Source organism: Scyliorhinus canicula, chromosome 1 (genome assembly GCF_902713615.1).
Source record: "Scyliorhinus canicula chromosome 1, sScyCan1.1, whole genome shotgun sequence".
NCBI classification, from domain to species: Eukaryota; Metazoa; Chordata; class Chondrichthyes; order Carcharhiniformes; family Scyliorhinidae; genus Scyliorhinus; species Scyliorhinus canicula.
In genome coordinates, this window is record NC_052146.1 from 192,619,400 (window position 1) to 192,634,691 (window position 15,292).

At 46.4% G+C, this 15,292-nt stretch overlaps 1 protein-coding gene across 9 annotated transcripts in view; it reads left to right on the forward strand.

Moving 5' to 3' along the window:
- The window catches only part of LOC119970531 (pleckstrin homology domain-containing family G member 1), a 285,870-nt gene extending 270,784 nt beyond the window's left edge, over nt 1-15,086 (forward strand). For all 9 annotated transcript variants that reach the window (XM_038805311.1, XM_038805331.1, XM_038805319.1 and 6 more), the window contains 2 exons: nt 6,823-8,353; nt 10,781-15,086. In XM_038805311.1, the coding sequence (XP_038661239.1) occupies nt 6,823-8,353; nt 10,781-11,826 (2,577 nt within the window). In that variant the 3' untranslated portion in view covers nt 11,827-15,086. The remainder of the gene's footprint in view (nt 1-6,822; nt 8,354-10,780) is intronic.
- The last annotated feature ends 206 nt before the right edge of the window (nt 15,087-15,292 follow it).

The following is a 15,292-nucleotide window of genomic DNA, read 5'->3' on the forward strand; positions in this document are numbered from 1 at the left end:
TGGGAGTTTTGGCCTATAATACAGCACATCGGTGACACCTAGTGACCGATCCCAAGCACTTTCACAATAGTGGGTGGTATCACCAGAATTGCAACAAACCTTGGGCTAGATTCTTCCTCCCCGCCCGCTGCAAGGTCACCACGGGCGGGACACGGACCATGTAAAAGTCCATTGACCTCGGGCGGGAATTTCCTGTCGCTGGGCGGGCAGGCGCAGCCGGAGAATTCCACCCTGGTGTTACATTAACTCCATGTCCTGAACTTTTACGAACTGAGATTGACAAGAACAGAGAATAAAGTGCAGGAAAATCTACTCCAGTTAAGTGACCACTTTGATTGTTTTATGTTCCTGTGTGTTTGAAAAGAAAGGACTTGCATTTCTTTCAAGACCTCCGGTCAGCCCAAAGTAATTCAGAACCAATTAAGAACTATTAAATTCAGTAGTTGTTATAATGTAGAGAAATGTGGCAACCAAATTGTCAACAGCAAGTTCCCACAAAGAAACCATTTAATGATCTGATTATCTGTTCTAATGTAAATTGGTTGAGGGATAAATCCCAGGGCAGACTTCATGTTCCTTTGTTATGAACCAAGTAAACAGATAACCAACTGTGGATGGTATTGGTTGAAGGAAGAATGTTAACTACGTCACTGGCAAATAACGCCTAGTGACCTTTTTAATATCCACTTGACCCATCTGAGTGGTCAGACTATTCCTCTGATTAAAGCATTAACTGAAGGATGACACTGCTACCAGTACAGCACTCCCTCAAAGCTGTATTTGAATAGCAACTTACGTTACATGCTAATTTTCTGTGCGCAATAACTGACCTGAGAGGCGCAAGTGTCACCAGCTGAGCCATTTTCAGCTTCCAGGACTGATCTTGCAAGGTTCTGCCTGCTGCCTTGGTGTTTCAGCAGATTCAAGCGAGGATTGGAAATATGGATACACCCGACTCTCACTTGCTGTGTTACCAGGCTCTGTGGAAAAGAATTTCCCATGTCAGGGTTATCCTAGCCCTAACCGAGTTCCACAGATGCTGTTGGTATTTTGCTCAAGTGGCCCTGTTATGGTGTGCATCACTGCCTAGCTGAATCCAGTCCCCTTGCTCATTTTGTTAAGGGAAAGCCTGCCTGAATGTTTACATTCTGCTACCCTTTGCCTAAATTATCAACATTGTCGCAATTTTAACACCCACATAGTGTATTTATACCTTGCTTGCTCTCATTTGAACTTGCTGCCTTTCTAAATATCCCCTCCCCTCAATACCAACTCTCCTGCCCTTGGCCTTGCCATTTCATGCCCTCGACTCCAATTGTTTCAATGCCCAATCAGGCTTTTGCTGGTCACCTCTCCACTTTCCTGTTTTTCCTTTTTGCATGGTGGGAGGTGGTAGGCTGGAGGAGATGGGAGTTGGCGAGGGGAAAATCTTCTCAAGGCACTTCCAAACTCTCAACTATCCAGCCTTTGGTCTTCCATTCAGCACATCACACCCTCACTATACCTTTTGCTGCATTTACTGAGTAAAACCCTGGCTCTCTCCATCCTGGTAGGACAGCCATTTCGGCTTGCCCCAAGGTTTAACCATTCGTCACCAGATTGGTTGGACCACAAAAAGCAACATTGAATCTTACTGTCCTCTGCTAAAAGTGTTCACTAATCAAATAATTCCAACTTCACTTTTGCCACTGTCGACTGTAACTTTAAACGCCTTCCCCATACCGTTGCTGTCTTCACCCCCCAAGAGTCTTGGACCTTTATTATTTAAGGTTGAGACCATCCATTCAGTTGCCCGTTACTTCCCCCTTTCCAGCCCCGAGTCCAGATCCTTTTGTGTTTCTTTAACTCCTCTCATTCCCTCTCTAAGCTCATCCTGTCTACGAGTCCCATCTGTTCTCTTTGGGCCTATTGCCACTAAAGTGCTGACTAGACAAAGTTAATTTACTGGTGAGCTGATGCTGTAAATTATTTTTGTTCATTAAGATGCTGCCCCTCCTTTTCAAAAAAAGCTGACATCTTGCCCCTCCTTCAAAAATAGGCCTTGATCCTTTCTGTTCTTGCCAACTCCAAGCCCATCTTCCTTTTCACTCAGCTCCCTTTTCACTCTTTTTCTCGAGTCCTTGAATATGTTGCCTCCCAAATTTTTGGTAATGCCACATTTGAATCCCTCCAATCAGGATTTTGCCCCTGCCACCGTACTGAAATCGCCTTGACCAATGACACAAATATTATCTTACTTGACCGGAGCCATGTTATACCTCATCCTTAACCTGCCTGTAGCCTTTGACACAGTTGAACAGACTGCCCTGCTCCAACAACTCTTTCATTCTCTCGTTCTGAAGGAGTCATATTGGACTCAAAACATTAACCATTTCTCTTCACAAATGCTGCCAGACCTTCCCAGCATTTTGTTTTCATTTCAAGTTTGCCCTTCCTTAGTTCTAGTCCATCCATGTACTATGTCACAAATACTGTATACTGTTATCTCGAATATTTTTTTTTTATAAATGTTTTTATTCAGTTTTCATGTTTTATATTGAACAAATTACAAATTGTTAGAGAGAGAGAAAAACAAACACGCAAAAATTAACATACATATTTACAGGTAAGCATCTTCGTAGTAGTAACTGCGCCCCCCCTCAACATGTTTATTTAGTTTGGTTTTGGGCCTTAGCTAGCCATCGAACCCCCGTAACCAACCTGTAGCCCCCCCCCCCCCTCCCGCTACCTTCCCCCGACTATTCTTCCTCTTGTACATTGGCCACAAATAGGTCCCGGAACAGTTGCATGAATGGCTCCCACGTTCTGTGGAAGCCGTCGTCCGACCCTCGGATGGCGAATTCGATTTTCTCCATTTGGAGAGATTCCGAGAGGTCGGCCAGCCAGTCTGCAGCTCTGGGCGGTGCTGCTGACCGCCAGCCAAACAGGATTCTACGGCGGGCGATCAGGGAGGCAAAGGCAAGGGCGTCCACCCTCCTCCCCAGGAATAGATCTGGCTGGTCTGAAACCCCGAAGACCGCCACTATCGGGCATGGCTCCACCCTCACCCCCACCACTTTGGACATAGCCTCGAAGAAGGCTGTCCAGTACTCCACAAGTCTGGGGCAAGACCAGAACATGTGGGCGTGGTTGGCCGGGCCTCTTTGGCACCGTTCACATCTGTCCTCCACCTCCGGGAAGAACCTACTCATACGGTTTCTCGTTAAGTGGGCTCTATGTACCACTTTTAGTTGCGTCAGGCTGAGCCTTGCGCACGTGGAGGTGGAGTTGACCCTATGCAGTGCTTCGCTCCAGAGTCCCCACCCTATCTCCATCCCCAGGTCGCCCTCCCATTTCCTTCTTGTTGCGTCCAGTACGGTGTCGTCCCTTTCTACCAGTCGGTCATACATGTCGCTACAGTTCCCTTTCTCTAGGATACTTGCGTCCAGTAGGTCTTCCAGTAGTGTCTGTCGTGGCGGTTGTGGGTACGCCCTTGTCTCCTTTCGTAGGAAGTTTTTGAGCTGCAGGTACCGTAGCTCGTTCCCCCCAGCTAGCCGAAATTTCTCTGTCAGTTCGTCCAGTGTTGCGATCCTGTCGTCCGTGTATAGGTCCCTGACTGTCAGTGTCCCCCCGTCCTGCCTCCACCTCTTGAAGGTGGCGTTAGTCAGTGCTGGTTTGAACCTATGGTTGTTGCAGATGGGAGCCTTGTCCGACATTTTGTTCAGGCCAAATTGCTGCCGCAGTTGGTTCCAGGATTGGAGGGTGGCTGTCACCACTGGGCTGCTGGTGTGTTTTTTGGGTGGGGATGGGAGTGCTGCCGTGGCGAGGGCCCAAAGGGAGGTCCCCATGCAGGAGGCCTCTCCGCACGCACCCACTCGGCTTCTGGCTCCTGGATCCATCCCCTTACTCGCTCGGCTGTTGCCGCCCAGTGGTAGAATTGTAGATTCGGGAGGGCTAGCCCCCCCCTGGTTTTTGTTTTTTGTAGGACCTTCTTTGAGATCCTAGCATTTTTACCCCCCCCCATACGAACGCCATGATAAGTTTGTCCAGCGCTTTGATAAAGGCCTTGGGGATGTAGATCGGAATGGATCTAAACATGAAGAGGAACCTGGGCAATACGTTCATTTTGATCGTCTGGACTCTCCCCGCGAGGGAGAGTGGGAGTGTGTTCCATCTTTGCAGGTCCTTTTTTACTTCCTCCGCCAGGCTGGTGAGGTTCCATTTGTGGATCCCTTTCCAATCATGGACTATTTGGATCCCCAGGTAGCGGAATTTATTTCGGGCTTGTTTGAACGGCAGCCCCTTTAGTGCTGCCCCCCCCCCCCCCCCCCCCCCCCCCCCCCCCCCCCCCCCCCCCCTTTGCGGGTGTACTGGGAAGATCTCACTTTTGCTCATGTTGAGTTTGTAGCCCGAGAAGGCTCCAAACTCTTTCAGGAGCGCGATGATTCCGTCCATGCTGCTTTGTGGGTCCGAGATGTAGAGGAGCAGATCATCTGCATAGAGTGAGACTCTGTGCTCTCTGCCTCCCCTTCGGATCCCCCTCCAATTTTTTGCTGCCCTGAGCGTGATTGCTAGCGGTTCGATTGCTAGTGCGAACAGCAGCGGGGACAGTGGGCATCCTTGTCTGGTGCCCCTGTGCAGCTGGAAGTATTGGGAGTTGGTATTGTTGGTCCGTACACTCGCCATGGGGGCGTTGTATAGGAGCTTTACCCAAGCGGTGAACCCTGTTCCAAGCCCGAACCGCTCCAGTACCTCTATGAGGTATTTCCATTCGACTCTGTCGAAGGCCTTTTTTGCGTCCAGGGAGACGATCACCTCTTGTGTTCTCTCCCCGGAGGGGTCATTATCACGTTCAGCAGGCACCTGATGTTCGCGGTAAGCTGTCTACCTTTGACGAAGCCTGTCTGGTCCTCTGTGACCACCTCAGGTACACAGTCTTCTAGCCTTTTGGCTAGGATTTTGGCCAGTATTTTGGCGTCTGCGTTCAGCAGAGATATGGGTCTGTATGACCCACATTCCGTTGGGTCTTTGTCTTTCTTAGGTATCAGCGAGATTGAGGCCTGTGCTAACGTGGGTGGCAGTGTGCCCCGCGCTAGCGAGTCTGTGAACATCTCCCGCAGGTGCGGGGCCAGTGCTGTCGCAAATTTTTTGTAGAAGTCCGCCAGGAATCCGTCCGGTCCCGGCGCCTTCCCCGTCTGCATGGAGCTGATACTGTCCATGATCTCTCCCAGTGCTAGTGGTGCTTCCAGGTCCCGTTTCCTGCCCTCTCCCACGACTGGTATATCCAGTCCGTCAAGGAACCGGTTCATCCCAGCCTTCCCCGTTGGGGGCTCTGAGGTGTACAGCTCTTGGTAGAAGGCCTTGAAGGTTTTGTTAATCCTCTCTGGTTCTGTTTCCAACATGCCTCTGGTACCCCTGATTTGCGCAATTTGTTATCTCGAATATTGATCTCCACCCTACCCTCAAATCCATCTGCTGTTGAAACCTTAACATACTGTTGAGCCTCTTGATCTCTGCATTGTTACAAGAGGTCATACAGTTACGTATCAAACAAACACTGAATTTGCGATTCAACACAATTATTTTCACTGAACTTGCATGAAATACGCCATGCATTCAAATCTGATGCAATACAAACAATCACAATTTCTCCCAAGACTCCGCTTTAAACATAACATAGAACATACCGTGCTGAAGGAGGCCATTCGGCCCATCGAGTCTGCACCGACCCGCTTAAGCCCTCACTTCCACCCTATCCCCGCTTTTGAGGTGACTGGGGGCAATTTATCATGGCCAATCCACCTAACCCGCACATCTTTGGACTGTGGGAGGAAACCGGAGCACCTGGGGGAAACCCACACAGACACTGGGAAAACGTGCAGCCTCCTCACAGACAGTGACCCAGTGGGGAATTGAAGCTGGGATCCTGGCGCTGTGAAGCCACAATGCTAGCCACTTGTGCTACCGTACTGCCCTAAATAAGTAGATATTACCCCTTTGAATTGGCCAGATTCTTCTTTTGAGGTCTCTTCTGTTTGCTGGAGCCTTCACTCGGGGCTCATCATGTGCAAGGTAGGTCCCATGGGTAGTCGCTAAAGAAATGGTCTCAGATCTCTGATTTTTTTTAAATACTTTTCTGTCCTGCATATTCCATAGACCGGTCAAACCCTTGTGTTCTGCTCCGAGATGAATCTTCTAACCCTGCAGGTCCATCCTTCAGAGAGCGGTTTTTCAATATTCAAACATTGTGGTCGCAGGTGCAGATCCTTGCAGTTATAACATTCCTGTTTAAACTTTCAATTTGTGTTCTGCAAACTCTTCCTTAAATAAGTCAGGTCACAAGGTCCCTGAATAGTGCCATTTGACGTTTACCAAATCTCCCAACATATATGTAGGAAGTAATTTTAGCATAAGCTGGGCCTTATTGCTAGAATGTTTTTGTTCCCTCCAGACAAGACTATTCCAATGTTTTGTCCAATCTTCCACTTTACACCCTCTAAAATCGAGCTCATCCAAAATTCTGCCTGTATTTCTATTCGTAAGTCCAGGTGATCCATTGTACCTGTACTTGCATTGACTCTTGGACCTTGTATGATAGATTTAAAATTTTACATTTTTACGTTTAAATCCTCTCTCTGGTTCTCCCCACCTCTGTGTAACCCCTTCAAACCCTTCCTAGCTATGCCTTCCTGCAATTATTGCCTCTTACCTATTCTACCACCCCCTTGCTTTAACACACCATAGTTACTGTGCCTTCAGCTGTCTCTGCCCCAAGTTCTGGAATTTCCTCTTGACTCTTTACACTTCCCCACTCTTAAAATACTATTATTATTATTTTTTCAGGTCTCTTCCAAATCCTCAACAGAGGAGCCTCAACCGTTCAATGGTCTGCTGGGCACAGAAGGAGTGAGAGATGTGTGGCCCGAGCTTCCCATAGGACATGTCTCATTCCCCAGTCAAGTCGTGCCCCATGGTGTCCAAGGGGATGATGATTACCAAGCATTTGTGACGACCGCCTCCACACCCGATCTCCACTCTACCCCGGTCCGTCCGTTACACCGTGGTTCAGATGTGCCATGCACCCGTCTCACAGCAACCTCTGCTCGGGAGCGCCATTGTGGGAGTAGGATTGTAAGGAGAGCCAGCAGCGCCGGGGAGAGCCATTCGGCTTTCCGACACCAATCAGCCGTAGAGAGCAAGCCACATTCCCCAATGACACAGAGAACCTGCAGCTCACAAAACTCTGCTTGCCGAAATGGCAGCTCTGTAAGTTCTGAAGGGCCAGATGGGGAAATGCAGAGAGCCAGCACTGATGAAGGTGTATATGAACTTATTGCATTTGCTGGTGAGGTGAGATTGGCTGTCAAGGAGCAGAGCTTTGCCTGCAGTCTGGGGGAAGTGACCCCTGTCAGTTTCCAGTCAAATGGCCCAGCTAAAAAGGAAGACCAAAGCCACATGGATGCTGGGAGCCAAGGGAAGTGGGGGAAGAAAGCCAGCTCCACTCATGTCACTGTGTCTGGTCAGAGTGCTGAGGCATCGCCCAAGCGGGAATTGAAGACTGTTGAGTGCTTGGATGAGAGGCTTGCGTTGACTGAAAAAGCGTACAAGAAACTGAAGAATGATTGGGATGAATGTGATAGCTTCCTGGGTCTTGACAGCGATTTGGGTTCTTGTGGGGTGGGAGGCTTTGTTTCCGAGGAGAGCCTTCATTTCAGCGGCGATGATACTTCCGATCAGAACCGCTCTACAGAGAAGAGTTGCTTGAGCTGGAACAGCTCCGCCAATTACCGACCTGTGTCACACGAATCTGTCCCGGACAAACTCTCTGAAGAGGTGGACGAGATCTGGAATGACCTTGAGGACTACATCAGGAAGAGCGAGGAGACCAGGCGGGACAGGCTACCCGCTGCCTTCCCAGTCAGTGAAGATGACCTGAGTGGACCGCCTGGCTCCAGAGGTGGCCGGAGGGGGAGGCTGGCTGCTTACTCTGCCCAAGCAAGTCCCAGTTTTCTCGAAGTGGTAAAGAGCAAACCCAGAATGAGCCCTGGAAATGTTAAGATGGATGATGGTGAGCCAAGGAGGGAGGCCTTTATGTTAACCACAAGTGCTGTCTCCATCGATGGTGGGGCACATGAGACCAAGAGCTCCTTGGGCAACGCCAACACAGAGACTGTCATCCAGGATCTGGATATCATGGATCGAACTAAACGCAGGGTCTATTACATGGCCCGACAATATAGCCAGAAAATCAAGAAAGCCAATCAGCTCCTCAAGATGAAGAGCACCGAGCAATCGCCATCTGATCAGCCCAAGAGGAAGTGTAAGGACCTGGTGGCTATTCTGGAGGAAAATAAACAGGGTGGCACCGCCATTGGTATGTACAATTTCCTCTTGATCTTCTATTTGACACTGAGATGAGCTTCCTAATGCTATATCTTCTTGCAAAAATTTACTTTCGCCTCCAATATTGTCCATCTCTGCCCCTGACTCAACTTAATCTCCTGAATTATTCACCCAGGTCATCAACTCCGACTTGACTAATCAGACTATCCTAGCTAGCCTTCCGTCTTGCATCTTCTGTAAACTTGAGCTGTACCAAAATCCCTATAAACCCATCCATCATCCATGCGTGTACTGACCTGCGGTAGATTCTGAAGAAATATTCAATATTGTTTTCAAATTCCTCCTTGGCCTCCGTCCTCTCTTTCACTGTAGCTTTCTTCAGCTTCATAACTCTCCAATCTGTGTTGCTCCAATACTGGCTCCTTCTGCATTCTGATTTTTAAAGTCTCCGCCATCGGTAGCTGTACTTTTCGGCTGTCATGGCCTCGGGTCTAAAATTCCCTCCTTAAACATCTCTCTCCTCCTTTAATTTTCAAATAAAATCACCTCTTTGATTTAAGTTTGGTGTAAATTTTTTAAATGTCTGAAGTTGTTGTCCAGTCTGATCTTGCCCTTCTATTTGTATAAAGGTGTTGGCTCCGTTTATGCAGCCTCATATTTATGTTGGTTCTATTTACTGCAGCCTTTTCTCTTCTGTTTGTGCAAATGCGCTTTGATCAACTGCAGAAGATATAAAGTCATTGCTTGGAGGCTGCAGCAAAGTGGTTTGGCTCTGAGAAAGACCAGCTCAGACTTTATCCTCTGCTATTTAAAAGCCACTTTTTAATGGGATGTAGGCCTGCATTTATTGCCCATCCCTAATTACTGTCAAGGTGGTGGTGGTGAGATGCCTTTTGAACCATTGCAGTTTGTGTGGTATAGGTACAGCCTCACGATACTTTTAGGGAGGGAGTTCTAGGACTTGGACCTGGCAACAGTGATGTCGTCCTTAGTCAGGAGCGTGTGTGAGTTGGAGAGGAAATTGCAGGTGGTGGTGTTTCTATGCATCTCCTGCTCTTGTTCTTCTAGGTGGAGGAAGACATGGGTTTGGACAATATGGTCGAAGAAACCTTGACGATTTATACCAATATCCAGTAGATTGCGAATTCTTGAGAATTCAGGGCTCCAGTCTATTTCTTGTGCAAGAACCGGCTGCAGGAATATCTCCTCTAGAGAAAAAGAAAGGCAGACTAGCATCTAAAAAACACCTTTTATAACCTCAGGAAGTGCCAAGATGCTTCATCACCCACGGAGTCTTTTTGAAGTGCTGATGCCGTTGTAGTGTAGGAAATGCAACAGTCAATCTGCGCACAATATCCCACAACGGTCAATGAGTGTATTTCTTTCTTGATGTTGGGTGGAGGATGCATATTAACCAGGACATTAGGGAGAACTCCCATCTCCACTTTGAAACTGCACTGTGGGATGTTTTGCACCCTCAAAAGGTCTGATCTGAAAGACAGCACCCCCTGATCCACAGCACTCCCTTGGTACTGCATTGGAGTGTCAGTCTGGATTGTGTGCACGAGTGAGTCTGATGCTCAGGCTGTGGGCTCAAGTTCCACCTGAATCTACTAAGCCATTGTGGCATGTAATAGGGGTGATATAACTGTGTTGCTTTATTTCCAAGATTGATGGTGAATTTGTAGGTGATTTGAAGTTGCTTTAAATTCTATTGTTGGGCATGTGGGGTTTCCCACTTTTGCATAACATAGAACATACAGTGCAGAAGGAGGCTTTCGGCCCATGCAGTCTGCACCAACCCACTTAAACCCTCACTTCCACCTTATCCCCGTAACCCAATAACCCCTCCTAACCTCTTTGGTCACTAAGGGCAATTTATCATGGCCAGTCCACCTAACCCGCACGTCTTTGGACTGTGGGAGGAAACCGGAGCACCGGGAGGAACCCACGCAGACATGGGGAGAATGTGCAGACTCCGCACAGATAGTGACCCAGCGGGGAATCGAACCTGGGACCCTGGCGCCGCTGCTACTCTGCTATTGCTATCCACTTGTGCTACCGTGCTGCCCTATAACACAAATGTATAAAAGGAAGGGTGAGGGCTAACCATCCAGGCTCGTCGAATACACCAACCAACACAAGGTGCAGTCTCGCAAGCCATCAATTCACCCAATCTCCTGAGGGGCTCCAAAAAAAAAGTGAGGAGATAAACTGCAGCCGATTCTCCAAAGTTCCCTCCAAGTCACTAAAGCATTTAAACAAGGCTTGATCCCAGCTAACTTGAAAAACGAGTTGGATTGCTGCCCAAGATAAACTGAAAATTTGAATAGACAGGGTAAACTAGTGAGTGCAAGAACTAACATGTCCTTTTTAACTTAATCCTGACATTATACAGTTCATAATGTCAGGATTATCTCTGTTTACTTCCATTTAACAATTAATGTTTTTTTTTCAGGTGCTCGAATTGCTGAATACTCGCAGCTGTATGACCAGCTCTTGTTCAGAGAGACTCCCTCTAAATCATCACAAAGTGTTCCAGATGACGACAATAGCGGTGAAGTGTGGGCCCTGAACTCCACGCGGGACATGCTCACCACTCGCCCCCCCCATGGGCAGTCTCTAGGCACTGAGGACTGGCTGCTCCACTCCACCTACAGCAACAGTGAGCTGGCAGACTTTGTTGCCTGGCCGGATATACAGGGGCTTGCAGCCAAATATTCTGCCCAGAGGAGTGTAGCTGGTGGGCGACTTCAGAGCAGAGGGCTGTTGGCTGGCTCAGTGCCCTCTGTTGCAGCCTGCCCATCAGCACCAACACAGCAGCGGTGGAGTGCCATCATCATACCACCTGATGTGGTGGACTGCTCAATGACACATGGCTACAGTTCCCTGGGTCGCAGGACAATTGGGGACAAGCCACGGGGGGCCTCACTGTCCTCTCCCTCCGTGGCAACAAGCTGCTCCTCTGACTCCATTGATTGTTCCATTGATTGTGTCATTGACCAGGAGACATTATTCCCTAGTCAGGATTCCAGTAGGCTGCACATTGGGAGCCAGGAGGTCGAGCAGCCTGTCCTGACGTTGCGAGATTCACGGAAGGTCGTTGTTGTCGACAGGGTTCCACCACTTGATGCCCAATTGGCAACACGGAACTACTTTGCCAACTTCAATGATACAGGGGAAGATGATGAAGACTACGTGGAGATCAAGTCTGAAGATGAGGATTATGAAGACCTGGATGAGGGAACCCTTATTCCTGATCTGAGCTTCCAGTCCAATGGCAGAGTGGAATCCACTCCCGAATCTGATAACACTCGTTCGGCTCTTACCTCCTGCATCCCTCTGCCAAACAGCAATACCAGTGCAGTGGGCTCCTTAACTGTGTTGGCTGAGCCTGACCAGCTGAGTCACTACCTCTGGCGGGAACCATCTCCCAGCCAGCAGAATATTGTGCAGACCCTACGAGACAAGTTTCAGTGTCTCAGCTCCAGCAGCTTTGCTTGAACATTTGGCTCCAGTCACAAGACTTGAGATAGAAGAGGAAAACCGTAATGTATTAACTCAATTGCTTGCACTCCACATGATCTACAGCTATTCTGCCACTACTCTGCTATTGCTGTCTGAGTAGGTACCATGTGTTAAATAGTATCTAGGTTGAAACAATGAACAAGATTTGCAAAGAAAAATGCAAATAGGAGTTTACTTTTGTATAATACAGGGAATCAATGGAAAAAGCATGACAAGTAAATCTCTCCTATGTTGCCAGGAGTGGTGTCTGGTTCTGTGTTTAGAATTAATTTCCCCATCTCTGGATGCTGGTGTGTTTTGGGGAATGATCCACGTGGAAGATGGTCCAGTCCTTGAGTCCTATTCTCTGAAACTGAGGGCATCACGGATTTGCACATTTATTTAGTTGCATATTTATTTAGTTGCATAAACTTGGAGCAGAGCAGTTTGGACAAGATGTGTTTTTCCCCTGTTGAGACTGGTTACGGGACCATTACTGAAATTTTGAGCAGCATATGCCAACAATGATCAAAGTAGAAGTCGAAATAAAGGGAAAGAATGACGGCAAGTGCAGGAAGTAACGGGCTCCTTCGAATCTGTCAAATGGAAAGCCAGGTTAAGAAGAACTTGCCTCAGTTTACCTGTTGTTGCCTAACAGACCTTTGCATATTTCCAGCAGTTTTGTTTTTATGATGGCACCCGAGTTCAGAATTGTGACTTGACCAGCTGGAAAAGATGACCTCACTATATAATTGGACCCACACTACCAGCCTGTTGGTCATCTAAACCTTGTATTCCTTTTTTCTCCTCCTCACGCACCCGCATTGTCCTCCCCCCATCTCACCCATTGTTCCTGAAGGTATTGCATCAAATAAATTGATTACTCCTATTAAAGCACTAATGCTAAATGCCTTCAGGCTTCTCTTGCTCACTAGAGCTGGATAGCCATTTTTCTTTAAAGCTCCACCTCCACTTAGCAACAAAATCATTGATTGAGTTTCGTGGTTCCCCCATTACGTTTTAACATCTGTTCACAGGGAACAGGCAGGAATTTTTCATCCTACCAATGCATGTGGAGGGATGGCAGGGATGTTATAGTGGTGGCTGGTGGGTATTCTTAATTAGCATTGCTGGAAGAGATTCTGATATCCTATCATGGAACATTTACAAACTAGACACCAATAACATTGTTAGAAGAACCATTTGGGTGAATCACCTTTTTTTATTACCAGAGCTAGAGGCAGTTAGAAACTGGGGTGGTACCCACTACAGATCACATTTTGAGAGATGAGGGAATGCACTGCTTAAAAGCCAAGCATAGATCACATTGATTCATCAGTCTCTGTTGGAGGCTCGGAGTTCCAGTCTTGTACGTTTCTGAATCTGTGTTCCACATGGTTATTTCTAGATTTCCAATTAGAATAATGGTTATGGATAGCTGAAGCTGTTCCAATTTATCTCCTCTCCTCTCTAATCTGTTTTTTTCTGTACAGTCCATTAATTATTCTGAGACCAGCTATCGAACTTACTCATAGCTCTTACTGTCTCCAGCCACTTCTGTTCTAGTTCCATGCATGTTGACCATTACTGATGGTGTAATCTCTATCCAATCGCCAATTGTAATGGAAAAAGTCTGTGCTCTGTGAAAGACTTGGTGATTGATTGCAAAGTGGAATCTTCATCTGTTTGGTATTCCTTTTGGGGAGGGGGGTGGGGGGTGGAGGAGAGTGTTGAAAACCAGTAACCTGTGCTTCTAGTTTATGTGGATTCACAACTAATAGCCAAATCTACATTTGATACCTATCCAAATTAAACACTGCATTCAAGTTTTGCCAAGCTGTTTCCTAGTCACTTGTATAGCATTTTTCCCTGTGTAGATTTACAATGCTCAGAACACAGTACCCCAATATAATTGAGAGCTTGAGAAGTCCAATCCCTAAGGGTTAGTGTTTTTGTTCACAATGTTTAATTGTTGCTTCAATAAATTCCATCAATATAAATTCTTCCAGTTTACTTCTGCAGTTAGAACTCCTCAAATAGGGAAAGGGAGATACCACTCGATCATCATTGTCTGCCATTGGTTTATTAGTGAGTTGTGTAGTGTTGTGAAATCTTCCAGATACGATGAGCCATATGACAAAGATACCCAAGAGGAACGTAGGGACCTGCACCAGCCTGACCCTTGCTGCGCAGTTTGCCCACTTTGGCTGTATACCCTCAGGATGTGATCGGGGAAATTACTATCTTGTTTATCTCTGTGCCTCCTTTCAAATTGTGTAAGCAATAGCTGTACATTGAACCAAATTTCAGGTGACAGTACAGCGTATGACTGTGCAATATGACTCCCAATGTTTGGTTTCCATTGCAAATCTGCCATTTTCTCACTTATTTTATCTGTGTAGAAAACCAGACAAACATGGTGAGTTTTAAAAAATAAGTTTTGCTTCTGTTTTAAGCAATAATGAATGCACTTGATGTAGTAACTGAAGTGTGAGCGTTCAATAACTTCTAATGATGAAAACCAGTAGACAGGAACAGTCTTCACAAATGTAAATTTTGTATCAAGTATTTTTTTAATAACTGTAGGTCAATATTTTATTGCAATTCTCCTCCTTTGGCATTTGCTGTAGTTGTGTTTAAAATGAGAATCATTGAACTGGAGAAGCGAGATCCTGATGTTTATACTCTGGAAAATGCTTTTTCAGGATCTCCTTAACTGTTTAATTTTCTAATGTCATTCCTTTTAGAAGCTATACTGTACAAAGTGCATTGCCAGGAACTATTTGCAATGGTAAGGGATCATTGATGAAAAATCACTTGCAGTTCTGACATTTGGTACTTGAAGGTAATTTTTTCCAGTGTTAAAACTGAAGTGACTGCTGAGATGACCAACTTGTTAATTTAAAAAAAACTATCTCAGAAACTGGGGTTTTAATGCCTTGTCCTATGGATGAGAGATTGAGCTGAATAATGACTTCCATGGAAAAATTGCACTTTTTATGGTTTATTTTGTAAACATTTCTGAATGTTGAACGTGTAGCAAACTGTTTTTAAAAAATGCTTGCTCTATTAATTTTACTTTGCTCAAAGAAAAGCTGAGCCTAATGCATGCCAAATTACCAGGAATAGTTCAAAAATTTAACGTCAACTTTTTAAAAAAACATTGTGTTGTCTGTCTGGAGGGACACATTATTGTACACTCTCAGAAATGTACACTCTCAGAAATGTATCATTTGAAATAAATAACTCAAAAGGTATTTGTCTTAATTGCTTTAATACATTATGCAGCATGTGCAGGGGAGTAAGAATCCATGACCTTAAATGTAAAGGTTGGGAAGCAAGCATTATTCAATCTTAATGGCTTGTGGCATTGCCCCACAGTTGGTCAAAATACATGTTTGAGGTGATCGGGTTGGTCAAGACCCAGAGAAATTCATTCCAGTCTGTCATTAAAACCCCCTGA